Source organism: Sinohyriopsis cumingii, chromosome 5 (genome assembly GCF_028554795.1).
Source record: "Sinohyriopsis cumingii isolate HCF-2022 chromosome 5, ASM2855479v2, whole genome shotgun sequence".
NCBI lineage: Eukaryota > Metazoa > Mollusca > Bivalvia > Unionida > Unionidae > Sinohyriopsis > Sinohyriopsis cumingii.
Window position 1 is genome coordinate 54,968,019 of NC_142965.1, and position 20,144 is coordinate 54,988,162.

A 20,144-nucleotide genomic window follows, 5' to 3' on the forward strand; every position below is an offset into this window, starting at 1 on the left:
GGAGCTTCGAGACATATTTAATAAAGGAGCTTCGAGATATATATTCACTAAATGAGCTTCGAGATAGATATTCAGTAAACGGGCTTCGAGACAGATATTTAGAAAAGGAGCTTCGAGACAGATATTTAGAAAAGGAGCATCGATATAGATATTTAGAAAAGGAGCTTCGAGATACATATTTAGTAGACGATCTTCGAGATAGATATTTATCTGAGGATCTTCGAGATCGATATTAAGTAAAGGAGCTTTGAGACGAACATTTAGCAAAAGAAGATTTTAGATAGCTAGATAAAACAACACATAGTTAGATACCAATACAACTATTGAAAGAGTCAGTAAAAATTTACAGACTAGATTTAAAAATCAAAATGATATTTCTCCGCGGATGAAAGTTCTCTTCGAGTTTTTGATAGTTTATATAATCATGAAAGGTGTAATCAATTTATTATGATTTGTACATCATCAAAGGTTTAATCAATTTATTACGACGTTTGCATCATTAAAGGTGTAATCAATTTAGTATGACTTATACATAATTACAGGTGTAGTCAAATTATTATGATTATACATCATTGAAGGTTTAATCAATTTATTATGACTTATACATCATCAAAGGTGTAATTAATTTTTTATGACTTATACACCATTAAAGGTGTAATCTATTTAGCATGATTTATACATCATTAAAGGTGTAATCAATTCAGCATGAGTACAATATTTACATGTAAACATTTTACAATCAAAACACACACTTCATACAACCATGATGTCACTGAAAATCAAAGCAAACACATGTATTCATACAGCGACCAATTACTCTGACAATTAAAATGTAAAGAAATGCAGTGTTTATGATGATGACTATTTATGATTTTTCAAAGCACCCGACATTAAACTTGCAAAATAAACTATAATTGCCAGAATAAATTTCAAGATTAATAGTCAGCGACCTTTCTCTTAATTTTGTCTTACATATTCTTCAAAAGTATCTGACAAAAATAGTTTCATATAAAGTCAAGACGAACACAAAATTACTGTGAATGTCTCTGAGGATAATTAATATGGCTACCTGATATCAAACCACATTGTGATTAAAGTACAGATAACAAAATATTGAAAACAACGGCATCTCGCTTTACTACGTGTCTTGAAGAGCAAAGTTAGACAATGTACTCAGCAAACGTTTCCTGTGCAGCTGAGTCTATCATAGACTAGTTCTGTAGGGGGTTTCACGGTTAGTATCTCCCCTTGAAAACACCAGAGAGCATCTCGGTGCAACTCACTTCCGGATAGTTCAATCAATTAAGAATGTGTAAAATTACGCATATTTCTGACCTATATGCTACTCAATCGGACTAAGCGTGCAGTGACCACTTTTGTCAAACGTGGCATTTACAAGTCCATGCCATCAGCTCATCACAAACGTGTTGAGTTTCGCATGTAGTCTCAAACAATTACAAGTGCATATTTAAAAATGAACGGTCCATTATGAATTAATGCATTGGCCGTATTGATTGAACTGAGTGGGATACACAGTCCGTCCCAAAATAGAAAACGACAATTAATGCCGTGCATTTGAAAGAAACAAAAAAAGAGGGCTGTATAAATGTATAGTTTTGCCTCCGCATGGTCAAAACAAGCCGTACACCTTCAGCCTTTTTAAATTTTAATTTTGTTCATGTACATTTATCCCAGGTAGATCCTAATTAAAATAATGTTCTACCTGTCAAGAATTGTCAAATGAACGAAACAGTGCATTGTGACGTAGTATGAGAAGATAAAGTAACATTAATATGACTCCAGTAAATGAGAATATTTATTAAAGAAGCAAATTCCCCTTTCAGCAACTTGGTATTGATAACTCTAGAATAAATGTCATAAAGAGTTCTTTCCCTTATCAAGCTCCCTCATCGAACAACCACGCTAGGGGGAAGATGATAATTTAATCTAAAATAAGTTAATTGAGTTGATGTCGGTAGAATGATTTTCATATCACTTGGAATACAACGTCACTCATCTATACTCCTAGTTTCTCAAAATTGAGGGTTTGGCGCTCCCAGTTTCAAGATACCCGAAATCAATTGAACACGTCGAGTCTTTTTTATTGTTTGGTAACCGAAAAGCCAGAGCGTGTCCCAGTTACAACGAAGCTATCTGCTTGAACATAAGTGTCTCGAACGTCTGCTTGACGTACCAAGATAACACTGAAATACATTCTTAATAATGAGTAAGACAATGCCTTCAGAATTCTTGTGACGTCAATACGATGTCAGCTTACAGTTTTATATTGCATATGACCAATGCCATACTATGTTGTAAATAAACAAACAACTATCACGCTTCAGACCACGATTAACTCCCCTTGACCACAGTCAATTCTGAAAAAAATAGTATCGCGTTTTAATGGTGCGTTTCAAGGCTAACCTACCCTGAAATATCACAATATATGTTGCTAATAACATAGTAAACTTTAACGTTTATAAAACTGCATAGATTGTTAACACTAACACTGCCTGCTCTGCATTGGACACAGTCATATAAAACATGTCCTCAAATTGCGTGTAATGTGTCACCACATCGTGTGTTGTTCGAGCGCATTTTGGTTAGTTCATCTCAGTGAGACTGTTTGCCGTAGTAATTCAAAAAAGGGAACAATACAGTTTTTAATACCTTCAGGATTTCTTGCACAAAGATGAGTTTGTGTGTGCAGTAGGTAACATATTTCTCACCTATTGTAAGAAATGAAGAATAATAAAGGTTATAGAGAGCATAAAAGGAAACTAATCATGGTCTAAGGCCATCACATTTTGTTCACTCGCAAGTCGACACTGCCTCTTTTTCGCATGTACTAGACGATCAAACCAGATATGCGTTGTGCGGGACGAGAAAACTGTCATAACTCCGGAACAAACTGAACACAAGTCACGGTCGAGTCACAAATTGGCATCAAGTATCAATCATCAAATGCAGGGATCCATTTTAAATCAATCAACAGCTGTCTGCGTTCTGCAAAAAAAATCAAAAAAGAGTTCAACATTTAATATGAGTATCGTTGGAAGACGGATTAAGCCGTTTGAAAATCAATCATATGCAAATTAAATGGATGAATATGCTAAAGCAGCCCGATCTCAGGCATAATGAATATTTCAAGTGAGCTTACAGACCATTGTTACTATTTCTCTCTGCTTTTGCAACACTTTTGAATATTTTCCGTTTCAATGTATATTAGCGAGAGACCAATTATTAGGATGTTTGATGTGTCGGTAAATTGAAGGTTCTATAATTTGTACAAGTATCCTCGAGAGCTTTGATCAGGATCTTTGAAAGCTTTGATCAGGATCATCGAGAGATTTGATCAGGATCATCGAGAGCTTTGATCAGGATACTGAAACCCAATTCAAAATCCAGATACATATCTAAGTTTCTTTAACTTTCTTCAGACTGATTTGAAACAAAAAAGTCCTCCAGGATTTGGTTTCATGATTTAAACGCTGAATTGTAATGAAATTGATGTATTCAGGTAGCTGTTTAGCATTGAACTCAACATCCAGACCTGAAACCAAAAACGTAAGCATAACTATAGTCAATAAAGAATCAAACAGTCATCAGACTCGTTTACAGACCAGGTCATTGCCAGGCAAGATTAATTTCAATTAAGTATATGTATTCTTCTGAGTATTATTTATAACACAGGTCTAAACTTGATTGGTCTTAAAACGTCATGTCATAAAATTGTTTATCACACTAGGCGTCACACTTTGCAAGGGCACAAAGAAACGTCAATGAATAGCATGATTTGCTTCAAAACATGTATAATAAATTAGTTCGCCACATTGGGGATAACTCTTAGCAACATCACATGGCAATGTTACTGAATAACTGAAAGTCATTAACAATATCTAGTAAATAGAATCTTACAAATGTGCTCATTTGAGATTAAATGTATTTTTTAAAACTCAGTTAGTAGAATAAGATGTTATTCAACTCGAGTCATAAAATTTATTTGACATGAACACTTGTATCAGATCCGCTGTATCGAAACCTTGAATTCGATGCTCAACAAGTTTCAAGACTACGGAGACAAGGCCAGTTTTCACGACATTGTGTTTAAATATTACTGAAAATACTCATAGTGTTTAAATATTACTGAAAATATTCATCGTGTTTAAATATTACTGAAAATACTGAAAATACTCATCGTGTTTAAATATTACTAAAAATACTCATCGTGTTTAAATATTACTGAAAATACGCATCGTGTTTAAATATTACTAAAAATACTCATCGTGTTTAAATATTACTGAAAATACGCATCGTGTTTAAATATTACTAAAAATACTCATCGTGGTTAAATATTACTAAAAATACTCATCGTGGTTAAATATTACTAAAAATACTCATCGTGTTTAAATATTACTAAAAATACTCATCGTGGTTAAATATTACTGAAAATACTCATCGTGGTTAAATAGTACTAAAAATACTCATCGTGGTTAAATATTACTAAAAATACTCATCGTGGTTAAATAGTACTAAAAATACTCATCGTGTTTAAATATTACTAAAAATACTCATCGTGGTTAAATATTACTAAAAATACTCATCGTGTTTAAATATTACTAAAAATACTCATCGTGGTTAAATATTACTGAAAATACTCATCGTGGTTAAATAGTACTAAAAATACTCATCGTGGTTAAATATTACTAAAAATACTCATCGTGGTTAAATAGTACTAAAAATACTCATCGTGTTTAAATATTACTAAAAATACTCATCGTGTTTAAATATTACTAAAAATACTAATCGTGGTTAAATATTACTGAAAATACTCATCGTGGTTAAATAGTACTAAAAATACTCATCGTGGTTAAATATTACTAAAAATACTCATCGTGGTTAAATATTACTAAAAATACTCATCGTGGTTAAATAGTACTAAAAATACTCATCGTGTTTAAATATTACTAAAAATACTCATCGTGGTTAAATATTACTGAAAATATTCATCGTGTTTAAATATTACTGAAAATACGCATCGTGGTTAAATATTACTAAAAATACTCATCGTGTTTAAATATTACTGAAAATACGCATCGTGTTTAAATATTACTGAAAGTTGGCGTAAAAGAACATACCATGAATTAGACATTTTAATAATTCGAAACTCTCTCGAAGTAAGTTGACAATATATATTTGTGAAATTTGTGGACTAGTTCAATTTTTGTGTCCAGAGGTACATGACTGGGGTATCAATCTCTCTCTCTCTCTCTCTCTCTCTCAAAACTAACCGGCAACGTTTGTTGGCAATCATTATATTTCATGGAGGCAAAAACGATTATTTTATGAGGTATTTTGCCTACAAAATTACCCACATTTAGTAAATCCATGTAAGCTGTCCCAAACTTAACGGCCACATTTACGTATGCAAGATATTGTCAGTAATGATTGTAAATACGGGATGATTTCACATGAATACCTAACTATTCAATAAGCAAACATACACTAGTTTTCATTACACTGAATGGTCTGCGGTAGACGTCTTTGTTCAACATGTTCTGCTCTACTAAACATAACTAGTTATTACGGCTGTGTAGTATAACGACAATTAAACCGTAATTTCATGCATAATAAATAAACTTTGGTTTCTAGTGTGTAGCAGAATGGTTTTATGTTCAAGATGACGTTTTAGAAGCGAAATATATAACGCAATAAAGAATACTTCCACTAAAGGCATCTCGCGTCATAATATCAACCACTTAGTAAACAAGAATGTGTGAATATATATATATATATATATATATATATATATATATATATATATATATATATATATATATATATATATATATATATATATATATATTAAAAAAGCAACACAGTGCTGGTAGTATAGGTCGATATTGATTAAAATGATTTACAAGAAGTAAGATCCTACAAAAGCATGGGTTCAACTGTGACCACATTCGTTGAGATTCGACTGTTTAATTGTTTTATTAAATGACATAAAACGTCAACCATAACAGCGTAGGAAAAGAAGTACCAAAAAACAATTATCCAGTAACAAAATCACAAATAAGATTTGAACTTGATTTAATATTAATAAGATTTAAAAAAGATTTCGTCTTCACTTTGCATACCAGTATATATGACTTAGAAAAACACGAATTGACTCAATTGTGCCATTCCATCGATCCATCGATCGATCGATCCATCCATCCATGTACACACACAAACACACACACACACACATACATAAATGCATACATACCTGCATACACGCACGCACGCACACACACACACACACACACACACACACACACGCATGCATACATACATACATACATACATACATACATGGGCGTATTTGGTTATTTATACCCACATTAAAACGTGGGTAGTAGCTGAAATACATGTACACACATACGCACACATTCACACACAAATGTACACTCATACTGGCAAAGGGTCACTCTCTTCTTAGCGAACGGACGATTGATAACAAAGTTTCAACAGATCATGAACACAAATAAGGCTTCTTGTTGCTGCGTGCTAAGTAGAATAACTACAATAACTATTGAACATTGGTTTTAAAAAAATGCCAGATAAAGTCATATGAACTAAACCACTGAGCGTCATGTGATATTCTACGCAATGATGCATGGAAGAAAGAAGAAATCTATTGAGCGTCATGTGATATTCTACGCAATGATGCATGGAAAAAGGAAGAAAACTTTTGAGCGTCATATGATATTCTACGCAATGATGCATAGACGAAAGGAAAAAAAAAAAACGCAACCGAGTTGAGTCCCCTGCCCGTTGCCTAACTAGTGGATAGTACAAATGGGAAAGTGCATGGGGATAAAAGCAAGTGAAAACGCAAAATAAAAGGTAGCGAGAGAAAATGCAAACATCGGTCAAGATATTGTGAAAAAGGCATACCTTTTATGTGCTCAGCTTTGGTAAATCAGTATCAAATAGCACTCTGAGGAACCTTTATGAGTTTAATATGTTTTGAAGAAAGAAAACTTGATCTCAGCATAAGACTTTATCTTTGAGAGAAAATACAACAATGAAGAGACAAAAGCGAAAAACGCAGTCACAAACCAATACAGCAAACGACGGAAATACGAAAGGTTAGTAGGCATATTTAAAGTGTATGAAATACTCCAACAAATAGCTACCGATAAAAGGTGTCCAAAAATATAACGACTGGTTATCTTTCCCACGCCAAATATTAAAGTTTAAAGAAATTATTGTACAAAAACGTTGCTTCACACCGTTTCCATTGCCTTTATCTTCTTGACAGCTAGCGTTGGAGTTACCTCCCTTTTTCTTACGCTTCTTCTTTGAAAATTGTATTTTATGGTGTCTGGAATTCTCTTTAGAGTGACCTTGCTCCGAGTCTGAACGATGAAAAATATATTATTATTATAATTATTATTATTATTATTATTATTATTATTATTATTATTATTATTATTATTATTATTGTTGTTGTTGTTGTTGTTTCTGTTGTTGTTGTTGTTGCTGCTGGGGCTGCTGCTATTGCCGTTTTATTATTTCACCCACAACTCTAACTTAAATTGTAATTATCGCCAAATAAATTTGATTTCTATAATTTACCGTTGGAAATTCGTTAGTCGTAAGTAGCCTTACAAGAGAATGGAGAAAAAGAGCAAGATAAAAGACATCATTAATTATCTTCTGTTATAACTAGCCAAACAAAAGGATTGAGAAACAGATATAAAAACGTGATTGGTTGTTTTCTGAAGTAACTTGCCTAACAAGAGGATAGAAAAAGATGTGATTGTTTTCTGTCGTGACTAATCTTACAAGAGGATGGAGAAACATAACAATATATAAAGACACGATTAATTGTTTTCTGTCAAAATCTTGAACATTCCTTTTTTATGTCGTCCTAGAAAAGAATTCTAACCGAATTCCTGAGAGTTTCTTATTAGTGGAAATAACATCAATTTCAATTAGTATCATTATAAACAGCGACTTCTCCACAATTGGTTTATAAATTTTCTTACAAACGTAACGATGTCCAGCCCGTATGACTAGAATCATAGATATTTATTTTCTACCTTGTAACTTTAATCTTCCACGGGAATCCGATCCTTCCAGTATAAAGGTGCGAAAGCTCTGAAATGCACCCTCCGCCAATTCATTGAAGGCTAAAGTTAATGTATTATTGCATTAATAACAATTTAAATAGAAAGCAACATTTACAAAGTTCTTTCCAAGAAACTTTACTAATTTGTGAAACGCAAATGAAAACCGAATATATTCCATCTAAAGAATAACCTAGTTTGGTTATCGTTCGTATTAGTTTTAGAAAGTCATTGACTATAAAGCGAACGTACACGAAAATCATCGTCACCTCTAAACATATCGACATAAATGTAAACTTGCATCCATAACCTAATAAAATATATAATAAAGAGACAAAAATATATCCCTCAAAGTTCAGAACCATATAATAATGACTTTGCCTTAGGATACACGGTTCATATTTTCAACCATAGCATAAAATAATAATCCAGGGAAGTTCTTATTTACAAAGCTGCATTTCATTTTTGAATACGTGTGCTTAGCCGAATAGGTATGCGGATTGGTTAGTACAGGAAAGGCGATGGGTACCGTAACTTCCAAACCCGGGTTCAATTCTCTGTAAGCAACGAATTATAATTATCTCATCTGTATAATCTCTCTCTCTCTCTCTCTCTCTCTCTCTCTCTATATATATATATATATATATATATATATATATATATATATATATATATATATATATATATATATATATATATATATATATATATATATATATATATATATATATATATTGTCTATGAATGTAACAACGAAATGAATGTCTCAGTTCAGGAATTAAATTACCGCAAACTCAGCATATCCTCTCTACAAATTAATATAAGCTTGATAAACCCTCTCTACCAATCACAAAATGAGAAAAAAATTAGTTGAGAGTATAACGCAAAGAGGAATGAAATGATCAATGGAACTATTTTCACAATGCTGGCGAAAAGCCAAATTTGCGTTTTCCATATTGATAATGGATCTAAGCAGACAGTTAAAGTGCCACAACATTCCTACAATGCAAGCGAATTTCATCATCCTGTTTAAAGAGAATCTAATACTTTCTTTCTTTACTTTCTTCATTATTTTAATGAATAATAAATTAATGAAAGAGATAACTGTTTCAGAGTGTAACACATAATGGTTTGAAACTGTATGTATCTACATAAAAGACTGATACAAGAGAAAAAGCAAATCTGAAAATATGGTTTGCCTTGATTAATTATAAATGAAGAAATACATAGGTCATTTTAATCAAAAGCTGTTAATGTGAGATATAAAATTGACACGCGTTATATGTAAGGGAGCGTTACAAGAAGGGCGGCAGTATCCCGAAGAATTTATAGTTACGGACAAATAAATTTACTACATTTTTTATTTCTACAAAGATAAGATTATAAAGAAATTAGACAGCATTAGAACAGGAAGTTTACGATCTTACTGAATTAGCGAGACTAAATGCAGTAGTGAAAACGACTGTATAAGAGAAAGCGTAGGTCACATCAGAGAAGTCTTCCTTCAACCAAATATGCTAAAGTTATTCTAAATATCACCTGTAGTTTTCTCAGGATGTGAAATTTTCTCCGGAGCAACGTGAAAAGATTTGCCTTCTGGAAACTTGTCAGGTCCTTTGTCCTTCGTGGGAAGACGAATTTTAATTTCTTTCGTGTGAAGCACTTCTTCGGACAAACAAAAAGTTACCAAAATAATTCAGTGTGTTTTTAGTAATTTACATAGCTGTAAATATCCTCTAAAATCGAGCTTGAGCTGCTTAGACTTTTATTGTTTTGAATACAGTACGGGGCTCTTTTAAATTACTGAAAACTCGATAGAGATATGGGTTCGGTTTTTTGGTGTCTTACATCACAGCAAAATAAACGTTATTTAGTGCAAAGGCAATTAGAGTTATGTGCCTTGCCCAAGGATACGAACCGAGCTTATCCAATTGGAAGGATTCGAACGCATATCATTTTAGTAACATGTCTGGCAAACTAAGCAATGTGACCCCGCTGTTCTCTTGAGATAGATGGATAGATGGTATTAAATATCGTCTTTAAGCTTTAAAAGAAATTTAGAAAACATTTATGTTAATGAGACGCTAAAAATTGTATTGTACTATCCGGAATTAAATTCCATATCGCAATACGTTCTAATCTTATTGTCAGTAAGTTCACAAACTTGCATGATATCTGATGGAACATTTTTCCGCAACTGTAACCTTAGGAAAATGTTCATGACATGTTTAATTGTTAGATCAGCATTTTTATTATCAGCATTTGAACTTATGTTTTTAGTTATTCCCCTGTCAAAAATATTCGAATATGACAAAGAATCGATTCGGCATCATATTTGGAGACATTACATGCGCGCTTAATTGATTTTGGGAAAAAGGCAGATGTAAAACGTGGAGCTGTAATAGTTTAATGTCATAAAGAAAACGGTACAACTCAAATTATTCAAAATGAGATGGTCCATTAATGGACACTGTCGCTTAATGGGTGAATATGTCGCCAGGTACTTACCCTTAGGGATCCTCGTGACTTCACTGGGAGACGGGGACTCGTCCTGCTCCTCGCCCTCACCATCCAGTAGTTTACTGTACGGGGATTGCGCGTCCAGTAACCACTTTCGTACCCTGCGGCGTTCCGCTAAAAACAGCAAACAGCTGCTTCATTTTAAAAGCGTTAAAATAACTTATTCTAACTTCATTGCATAAAAATGTTATCACAGTTAATGCTAGGTATTCCCGAAGGCGTGGCTGGAGACGTGAACTGGTCGTTGGTAGGGAAGAACCCGATGAAAGCGGAGAAAAAACTCTAACTCTTTATACGTGTTCAAGTATGTGCGAACCTGGCATCGAACCCGATGCTTTTGGAGATGAAATGTTTTGTAAAATTACGTAATTATGCATGTATAAGGTTTTTGTCACAATCTACTCTATTTGGTTGAATATAAGATATAATGAAAGAAAATAAATTGATAGGTGAACGAATGAATAAATGAATATGATCCAAACGGTATTGAAAAGAGACAACGAGATATTAGAGGTGTGTGGAAATTTGAAGAAGAAAAATGCACCACTTCAGAACGTTTGAAACAGGTCAGAAGCTAGTCCCACGCAATCTACCAATACAGTATTCAACTATAATAACTCAAAATAACTTCTGCAACTCGAAACAAGTATTGTATTTGATATGGCATTTTACGTCTTATTAATAAGACTAAAGTTCAACTTTGAAAGTTACTCAATCTTATAATTTTATATAGGGATGAAAAATCTCATTTGGAATAACATTAAAGATCACAGAAACAAAATAAGATTTCGATATGAAAATACAAGACCATTGTTACATTACCGGCATCCTTCGGATGGAATAGATCTGAAGGAAAAAAATATGTGCATAGAAAACAAAATTTCCCAAGTTTTTAATCAGTTATTATATCATTTATCCGAATTAAAACTAATAATAATGATTATCGATTATTGCCTCAGAACAGAGTTAATATATGAAGTATGTATAAGAATATAGCTTATAAATTAAGTCTGTTTATAGTTTAGTTTTAATTATTATTTATTAATTGTCTTGGGTTTGTTTTAACCTAAGCAACATAATTCTACAGAGGTATAAAATTAGTTCTCCAGTACGGTAAAACCTCGCTATAAAGAACCTGGTTACTATATAATCATTGATCTAACAAGCACCATCATTGAGCCCTAAAGTGTTTTTATATATGAAAAAAAAAATTTAGTTGTATCAAATGAATCTTAAATGACAATGATTCGCATGAACCTCACGTCATTCATAGCATCTAGTGACTACTGAATTTTGAAGCCAGAGCGATCTCATTGATCCCAAGGCTAAAGCGAATCATGAAGAACTGACACTGTGAACAGTTAGTCATCAAAATACAAACACAGATAGATGATAAAGAAACCCAAAGAAGGCGGGGAAAGGGGAGAAAGGAAGCTTAAAAACTATTTGACTGAAATACACAATAACAACAAACATGCTGAATGACAAAAAAAAAGTACCAATAGCAAAGAACAGACATGTAGTAATAAGAGTAACTTTCTCTCTCTCTCTCTCTCTCTCTCTCTCTCTCTCTCTTGATACATCGCCTAGCAGACGAACAAACAGGCAGACAGACAAAAATACAAACACATGCACGGATTAAATATTACTTACAGAGAAAACCTGGTTATTTTGATTATATTATGGTACATGACCTGGCAGAAAGACAGAAATGCAGAAAAACGGCTCAGAGAGACGCTCTGAGATTCACTAACTTAAAATCTCGTTCCTCTAGTCTTTCTCGTGGAAAATGGTTAAACATACGCATAGATGAGCATACACAAACAGACAGACGGATAGTCTCAAAGCGAACAGAGATTTGTTCATTTGTTATGTTGAATCTCATGTTACCTGATTAATATATAGACAGACATTCATGTACAAACAGACAGACGGAAAGAAACAAAGAGAAAGTTATTTTCTCACAAAGTAACTCTTTTTTCTTGAGTCTATCCTATATCCAAGACCAGATATGCAAAAAGACAGACAAACAGAATATGACAGTATGTGTACTCACTGAGAAACTCGTTCCGCTTTATTCTTTCCTGGTACATGCCTTGACAAGTATTGTCACAGTATTCCTGTTGGAATCCGGTTAACAAACGGGCACAATTTGGGCACCGCTTCTGAATCCGAGGACGGCGATGTCGCTCTATACATAAATAAATAAATAAATAAATAAATAAATAAAGTTATTTTGACGTAAACTCAAGCGACTTTTGAACTCAGTTATATAATCTACAATTTAATGCTTAAACAATGTTTAATTTTTTTGCTATATTATCAAATAAATAGATGCATACTATAAATCATAATGAAAAGATCGTATAGTATGAGATATAGTATAAATAATGAGGAAAATATCTTATACGATGAGACAGTATAAATAATAAGGAAAATATCGTATACGATGAGACAGTATAAATAATGAGGAAAATATCGTATACGATGAAACAGTATAAATCATAAGGAAAATATCGTATATGATGAGACAGTATAAATAATGAGGAAAATATCGTATACAATGAGACAGTATAAATGATGAGGAAAATGTCGTATACGCTGAGACATAGAAGAAATCTTCATCTTCACTATGTAACTACCTTTTTGCTTCGGATGTTCAATCTGGGCTTCAATAGCTGAAAATATTAAATAGACAGATAAGGTTCATTATTGGCTGCCAATTGGAATTGTATCCTCTTACTATACACAACTACTTCAGCCAATAGGAATTTTATCCTCTTACGATACACAACTACTTCAGCCAATTGGAATTTTATCCTCATACTGTACACAACTACTTCAGCCAATTGGAATTTTATCCTCTTACTGTACACAACTACTTCAGCCAATTGGAATTTTATCCTCATACTGTACACAACTACTTCAACCAATTGGAATTTTATCCTCTTACTGTACACAACTACTTCAGCCAATTGGAATTTTATCCTCTTACTGTACACAACTACTTCAGCCAATTGGAATTTTATCCTCTTACTGTACACAACTACTTCAGCCAATTGGAATTTTATCCTCTTACACAACTACTTCCCCTCCATGTAATAAATAATAACTTAAGTTACTCGGACCAATTGTCAATTACTACAAACACGTGCTGATTTGTATCAACAATATCATGCAACAAGTAAAGACTCTTCCAAGAGTTCTCTTTTGAAATGAAATATATTAAACGAGTTGAATTGTTTCACCTTTGAGAAGCTTGGCAAGCAAAGGGTTATAATTATCCAACTCGTTTAATAAATTACGCATAAAGTGAGCACAGATGTAATATTATACGTATTACATGACGAGAAATCTTAATGTTATTAAATAAACCAGCAAAATAGTGAAGTGAAATGATTGACGTCTTGAACTTTAGCTATTGTCTTATAATGGATCATGACATAAATGTCATGACTTTGGAAAATATGCTAAAATGTGCAATGAGTTTGCTAACCTGAATAAATCAATAGTCAGGTAATGTTATAAATAAAAATTCATACCTTCTTGCGAATGAATGGGCAGACCCTGAATGCACAACTTCACTCGTCCGTAATAGTCGACTGAAATATTCATATCCTGTCAGGACAAATTTGAAACCAGTTATAAGAAAGTCACTATATACATATAGTTTGAATTTTTAATTTTGCAGCAGAGATGTGGTGTTTTCATCAGAGGCTTGCGCTGCTTGGCATGCACAACACATGTTTTTTAAATATGTGTTAAATGTGAAACTGTACAATTGTGACGCAGCTGTATTAGGTGAACTTAACAGAATCCAACTTAAATGCGAACGTTTCGTAAAGAATTGGTTTAAAATTTTAAATTCCGTAAAATAGATATCGAGCACTGTTTGTTTCTTTAAGGGGTTCAAATAAAATTTATAGCTGGCTTACACTACTAAAAGATACTTTAAATAGATTTAGGTATAGAAAGGTGTAAATATTTCCTGACTGAATAAATTGGTATTAAAAAAAATTGAACAAAGGATTACAGATGCTTTTCCGTCAGACTGGAAGAAGAAATTACAATGTTTTGATAAACTGTAGAATGTATTACATGGATTGGTGCTTGGAGCTGTACGTGTATTATCACAACTCTATTGTCTTAAAATAAATAATAGAAAAGAGTGAACAGGCCAAGTTTATAAAATTTAACAAATACTTTATTTCCCTAGAACACAACCTGAAAATGGCAAAATAACTTACGGTATTGCAAATTAAATCTCCAAATAATAGTAGAATTTCTAACCCAGGTCGTAATGAGCAAAGTGCCAAATAAACTTTAGTGGTATTACGAATAATTTACAACGCTGTATGTTTTGATGTGCCAATAATGACATGTAGTCTCTAATGTACTAATATGCTAATGACATGAATTGTACTGATGTACCCACAGCCATTTGTTGAACCACGGTAATATAATCCATGGTTCCTCGTCTGAATTCACTATAACTTCCAGTTATTGTTGTTCCAAGAATGTTACTGAGCACTTTGTATATCCAGAGAAGAATAATTTGAATTAACTAACTACAGCTCAAACCAAACACTGAACACAACGATGATTCTTCATCAAGATCGTATGGCACGAATGAATAATTCTGGATAAACAAGATTATATGAAATAAAACTGACTCAAAAGAGAAGCCATGATGTAGAAGAAAAGTTCATTTCCAGAACAATCCTAGCGATATTTAGACAACGTCTGTTACTAAAATTATAATAAAGAACGTCGTAAATACAAAGTCCTTGACTCAGGCCAAGAAAATGATCATAAAATTTAAGCTATACTCAATGACAAAAATAAACTATGTATTAGTTGTTTACAGAGCATAAAATAAATGATTCTGGTCAGGTAGACAATTAACTGGATTTTGGACAAGGTCGGCTACAAAATACAATTTTACATTACCCGTATCATATACAAAATAAAAGAAACCTAACAAACGATGCAAATTAAATGTATATAACAATATCATTTGATACCCACGCAATAGTTTGCAACATGTAATGTATGAGAGTAAGCATGCTCAGGAGCATTGGGTATTGAAGTTGATGTTGAGGCGAAAACATTTCGAGTTTTTGCTTCAGCGGGAGACTAAGACTTTGATACGTTTGACTTTTGCGTTATATAACTTTAGTCTAGACTTAAACTTGAAAGTCACTTCTTGAAATACAACTTAATCTGTTTGTAGTCAGAGATATTAATAAATAGTATATTTTAAGTCTGGCCTATTACTAAATAATAGCAATATGACCTTATGTCTGACTTATGTTTGTTCATATTGGTTCCATCAGCATAGACAAACCTCTTGGAAATAAGTTCAAAGAGACCAGAGTCTTGTCTGCATGAGCCGACAACATGATTGTTCCGCTGTACACACTTCTGTAATTTATTTTTTAATGTACCTGATTTTTATTTACATGTGACTGTTACAAAGAGGTGTCAAATTTAGACTTTGTCTACGTAATGTGTCAGCAATAGAACATAATTTTGGATAAAGACCAGTAAGGGGCAATATTCAATATTTCTTATTCAATTAAGCAGCCGAATATTGTTCCTTCTGCAGTAGATACGTCTATTTATTCAAATAACCGTTGATAAATTCTGTACAGGATAAAATTAATGTGGAGGAGGCTGTTTTATTAATTTACTACTTTTGAGTAATGAGTATTACCTGTTTTCGATCCCGCTTCTGCTGACATATTTTAAACTGTGCCGCACAATCTGCGGAGCAAAACTGTCTTCGTTGTCCCACGTAAGTCAAGCACCACTTGCATAGATAATCTAAAGATACAAAATACAGGTATCGTTAGATTCAATAATCCTCCGTTTATCATTTTTATCAATTTTTAGTAGAATCCAGTTTGGTTCAACTAAGACTACCTTATATGTTCACAAAAGAGACAAAAAAGATCAGGATATATTATCTTAAATTTAAGGTTAGGTTAGGTTGCATTTTTGGATAAAATTTCAATGAAATTACGGTAATTTCTAGCGAGAATCATGCTGCTGACTGCTTTACAACTTCATATCTGTCAAATGTGTCACCCAGCTCGGCGCCAAGAGGCCAAATTTACTTCAGGCGAAAAAATGTTGGATTCAGTAATGTTGTTTTTCAGTTCAGATCTTGGTCGTTCTTTCTATTAAAGAAGAGAAGACGATATCTAAAAATAAAAACATGGTTTTGTTTCTTCTTTTTAATGGAATAATAACTCATTATTTTAAGAAACGGGTTAAAACTCTGTTTCAGTTTGATGAATATATTCGGTTAACTCAGACAATATCCACATTTCTCTATTAAATTCTTATTTTCAGCCATTTCTGAGATGCTTTAGATAAACGATTTTCCACACAACAATACTGTTTTATGGCTATACTGATGTCATATAGATATAAACAAGTAAATCACATCTTCGTACGAATCGCTATTAACTTCTGATTGGCTAATATCATAATAACCTCTGTGATAGAGATTAGGAAGTGGCAGCGGCAGGTATTAAACTGTGTGACTTTAAACCTAGACTCTCCATCCCCCATCCATCCATCAGCACCCCTTGGACCATGATCCAGTGGTCCTAACCCATCACATATCTTATTTTCTTCCAGTATTTGAAAATTTCACAGTATTTAAAATTTTATATCGTTCCTTCTAATTGTCTTGTCCCATAAACACAAGGAAAGATTACAAATAATAAATCTCTCTTGCACATAATTTTCATATGGACAATTAAGCATCTCTTTATAACTCACGCGAAGCGGTTTAGGAGGTCAAACTACGGGCATATTGACGGACGCACAGACAGATAGACAGTGCTATACATGAATTTCAACAATATGAAACAAGGTCTTAGTAGCATCGACCGCACAGTGATATGAAATCAAGTAAAGTACTAAAAATCACTTTAAAATTTTGATATCATCAGTAAGTTCTCCTTCAAAATTAAGGGTGCGAACGTTCGTGTGCGTGTGATGATCGAAGCTTTAGGGTTTGATTCAACACAATAACAAACGCCCTGGTGGTTAAATGTACTATGGAATCTCTCTCTCTCTCTCTCTCTCTCTCTCTGCATATATATACTAACACATGGATAGCAAATTTACTTTAATAATTGATATTTAAATAAAATGTACATATTTTTCATAATATGTAATAATCTATCACAAATAATATCACTTAAATTAAAATGTTTTCCATTCCTATCGTTTTATAAGTTACATTATTTTATTTAAAGAAAAATGAATTTACCCACCTTGCCGCGCCATACCATCCTGTATCTTTTCTACATGTTGAGTGAACATATATCGGCGACCCAACAACACTGATCACACGTTCTCCAAATATTAATGTCTAAACAAATACTTAAACATGTAACAAGGTGGTTCATACAGTGATCTGTATGGAAAATACGTCATGTACATGGTGTTTAATTATATCAAAAATATACAATATCTCTAACACTTGTTGACAACTGTATTGTTCCTACACCGGAAAGATAGTTTAGATTGCTTGAATACCGTATTGACACAAATTTAACTCTCAAGCAAATCAAAATCGAGTAGATCCAGACCTGCCGTTGCATAATGTACCGGCAATTACGGTCGATGCTATTTGTTTCCATAAGGGGAACGAACTGCTCATCGTCATCTATCGTCGTACTGTGCAACTGTAGATCAGGGTTCGTGCTGCATGTAGCTAAGTGCACATAATGGTGGTATACATGGCGTAGGTAGATGCTATCAGAGGAGACGTGGACACAATAAAGGCACGAGACAATGTGATCCAAACCTTTGCAAAAGATCCCCAACAATCAAATCCTCGTGTTGTAGCCTGGCACACGGTTGAAATTCGGCAATTGCAAGCTTTATGAATTTTTCATTGAGAGACACCTGACAATAGTCCGGATATATGTGTGTGTGTGTGTGTGTGTGTGTGTGTGTGTGTGTGTTCTTGTTTTCAGGACTTAGAAAGAGGACAAAAAGAATCGCTAATGAAAGGTAACATGTAAGCATTCAGGTTTTGTGCATAAAACTATAATGGGTCCCGTACTTAACCCTTTACATTCAACATTCAGGTTTGTATACGATACTAATAATGGGGCCAATCATTCATTCTTTACAGTCAATATTCAGGTTTGTATATAATACTAATAATGGGGCCAATCCATCATTCTTTACAGTCAATATTCGGGCCTTGCCTATAAAACTATAATATGGACCATGTATCACGCTTTGCAGTCAACATTCAGGCTTTGTGTATAAAACTATAAAGGGGCCCATCCATGACGCTTTACATTCAATATTCAGACCTTGTGTATAAAACTATATGGCCAATCCATCACGCTTTACAGTCAACATTTAGGCCTTGTGTACAAAATCGTAATTGGGCCTCGGGTGGCCGAGAAGTCAAAGGCGCTCGTCTTTACAGATCACTGAAACGTTGGTCCTTTTCGGGATTTTCCTGAGTTATTCTTCCACCAGACACACTAGCCGCCGTCTTACTTCTGTCTGCATGGATTCAAGTCTCCGGCTCGACCAATGTCAGTATGTGAAAACGTTTACCAATAGCTTCCCGTGAAACGTTGGTTCTTCCCGGAATTTTCCCGAGTTATTATTCTACTAGATACCAGATACCCGCCATTTATAGCATAGGCCTACTATATGCTGAAAAATGGCGTTAAACCTATAACAACAACAACAATTCTTTAATCGGGCCCATCTATCACGCATTACATTCAACATTCATGCCTTGTGTATAATGGGGCCCATTCATTACGCTTTACACTCCACATTCATGCATGCATATAAATCTATAATAAGGCACATCCATCACGCATTTTACTCAACACTCATGCATGCATATAAATCTTTAATAGGGCCCATCCATCACGCATTACACTCAACGGTCAGGTTTTGTGTATAAAACTATAATAGGGCCCACCAATCACGCTTTACGCTCAATATTCAGGCCTTGTGTATAAAACTATAATAGGCCCCATCCATCACGCTTTCCACTCAACATTCAGCTGTCGTGTATAAACCTATAATGGGGCCATTCCATTACTCTTTATATTCAATATTCAGGCCTTGTGTATAAAACTATGATAGGGCTATGGCATGACGTTACTGTGGTAGGTGTGGGATGGGGTGCTTCCAATATTTATTTAAATTATTATAGAAGTCCCACCCAGGCTCGTTTTTGGTTGGAAGCTAAATTAGTGAAAAATAGATGTAAAGCTCCGAGCCCCCAGTCAGTAATCCAGACGGTTAAATGATTGAATATACAAAAAATGAAATTCAATTATTAACAATTTAATGACAATTCAATAATGAAATGATTAAAATTTCCCAAGTACTCTCCTTCAGCTCGACCCTGTGATAGCCTATTGCATCATTTGATTTGTAGTGTAAGATAGCTTTCCACATGTCCTTGTATTCTACTCATCTGTGTATTCTTCTTTCCTA

The 20,144-nt window shown here is 33.6% G+C and overlaps 1 protein-coding gene across 5 annotated transcripts; it reads right to left on the reverse strand.

Annotated features, from left to right (window-relative positions):
• Positions 1 to 464: 464 nt before the first annotated feature.
• LOC149799207 (uncharacterized) lies at positions 465 to 18,357 on the reverse strand. Of its 5 annotated transcripts, none has more exons than XM_089958471.1 (11): positions 17,933 to 18,357; positions 16,357 to 16,466; positions 14,183 to 14,258; positions 13,283 to 13,318; positions 12,697 to 12,831; positions 11,463 to 11,486; positions 10,629 to 10,754; positions 9,660 to 9,782; positions 8,094 to 8,183; positions 7,281 to 7,406; positions 465 to 3,006 (listed from the first exon to the last, which is right to left on the reverse strand). In XM_089958471.1, exons 1-11 carry the CDS (start codon positions 17,979 to 17,981, stop codon positions 2,954 to 2,956), a joined length of 948 nt encoding a protein of 315 aa, XP_089814597.1. In that variant the 5' UTR covers positions 17,982 to 18,357; the 3' UTR covers positions 465 to 2,953. The 5 variants fall into 5 exon arrangements, with proteins under 5 accessions (XP_089814597.1, XP_089814596.1, XP_089814598.1 ...); XM_089958470.1 differs by having other exon boundaries at positions 9,660 to 9,785; positions 17,933 to 18,356; XM_089958472.1 differs by lacking the exon at positions 11,463 to 11,486 and having other exon boundaries at positions 9,660 to 9,785.
• Between the last annotated feature and the right edge of the window lie 1,787 nt (positions 18,358 to 20,144).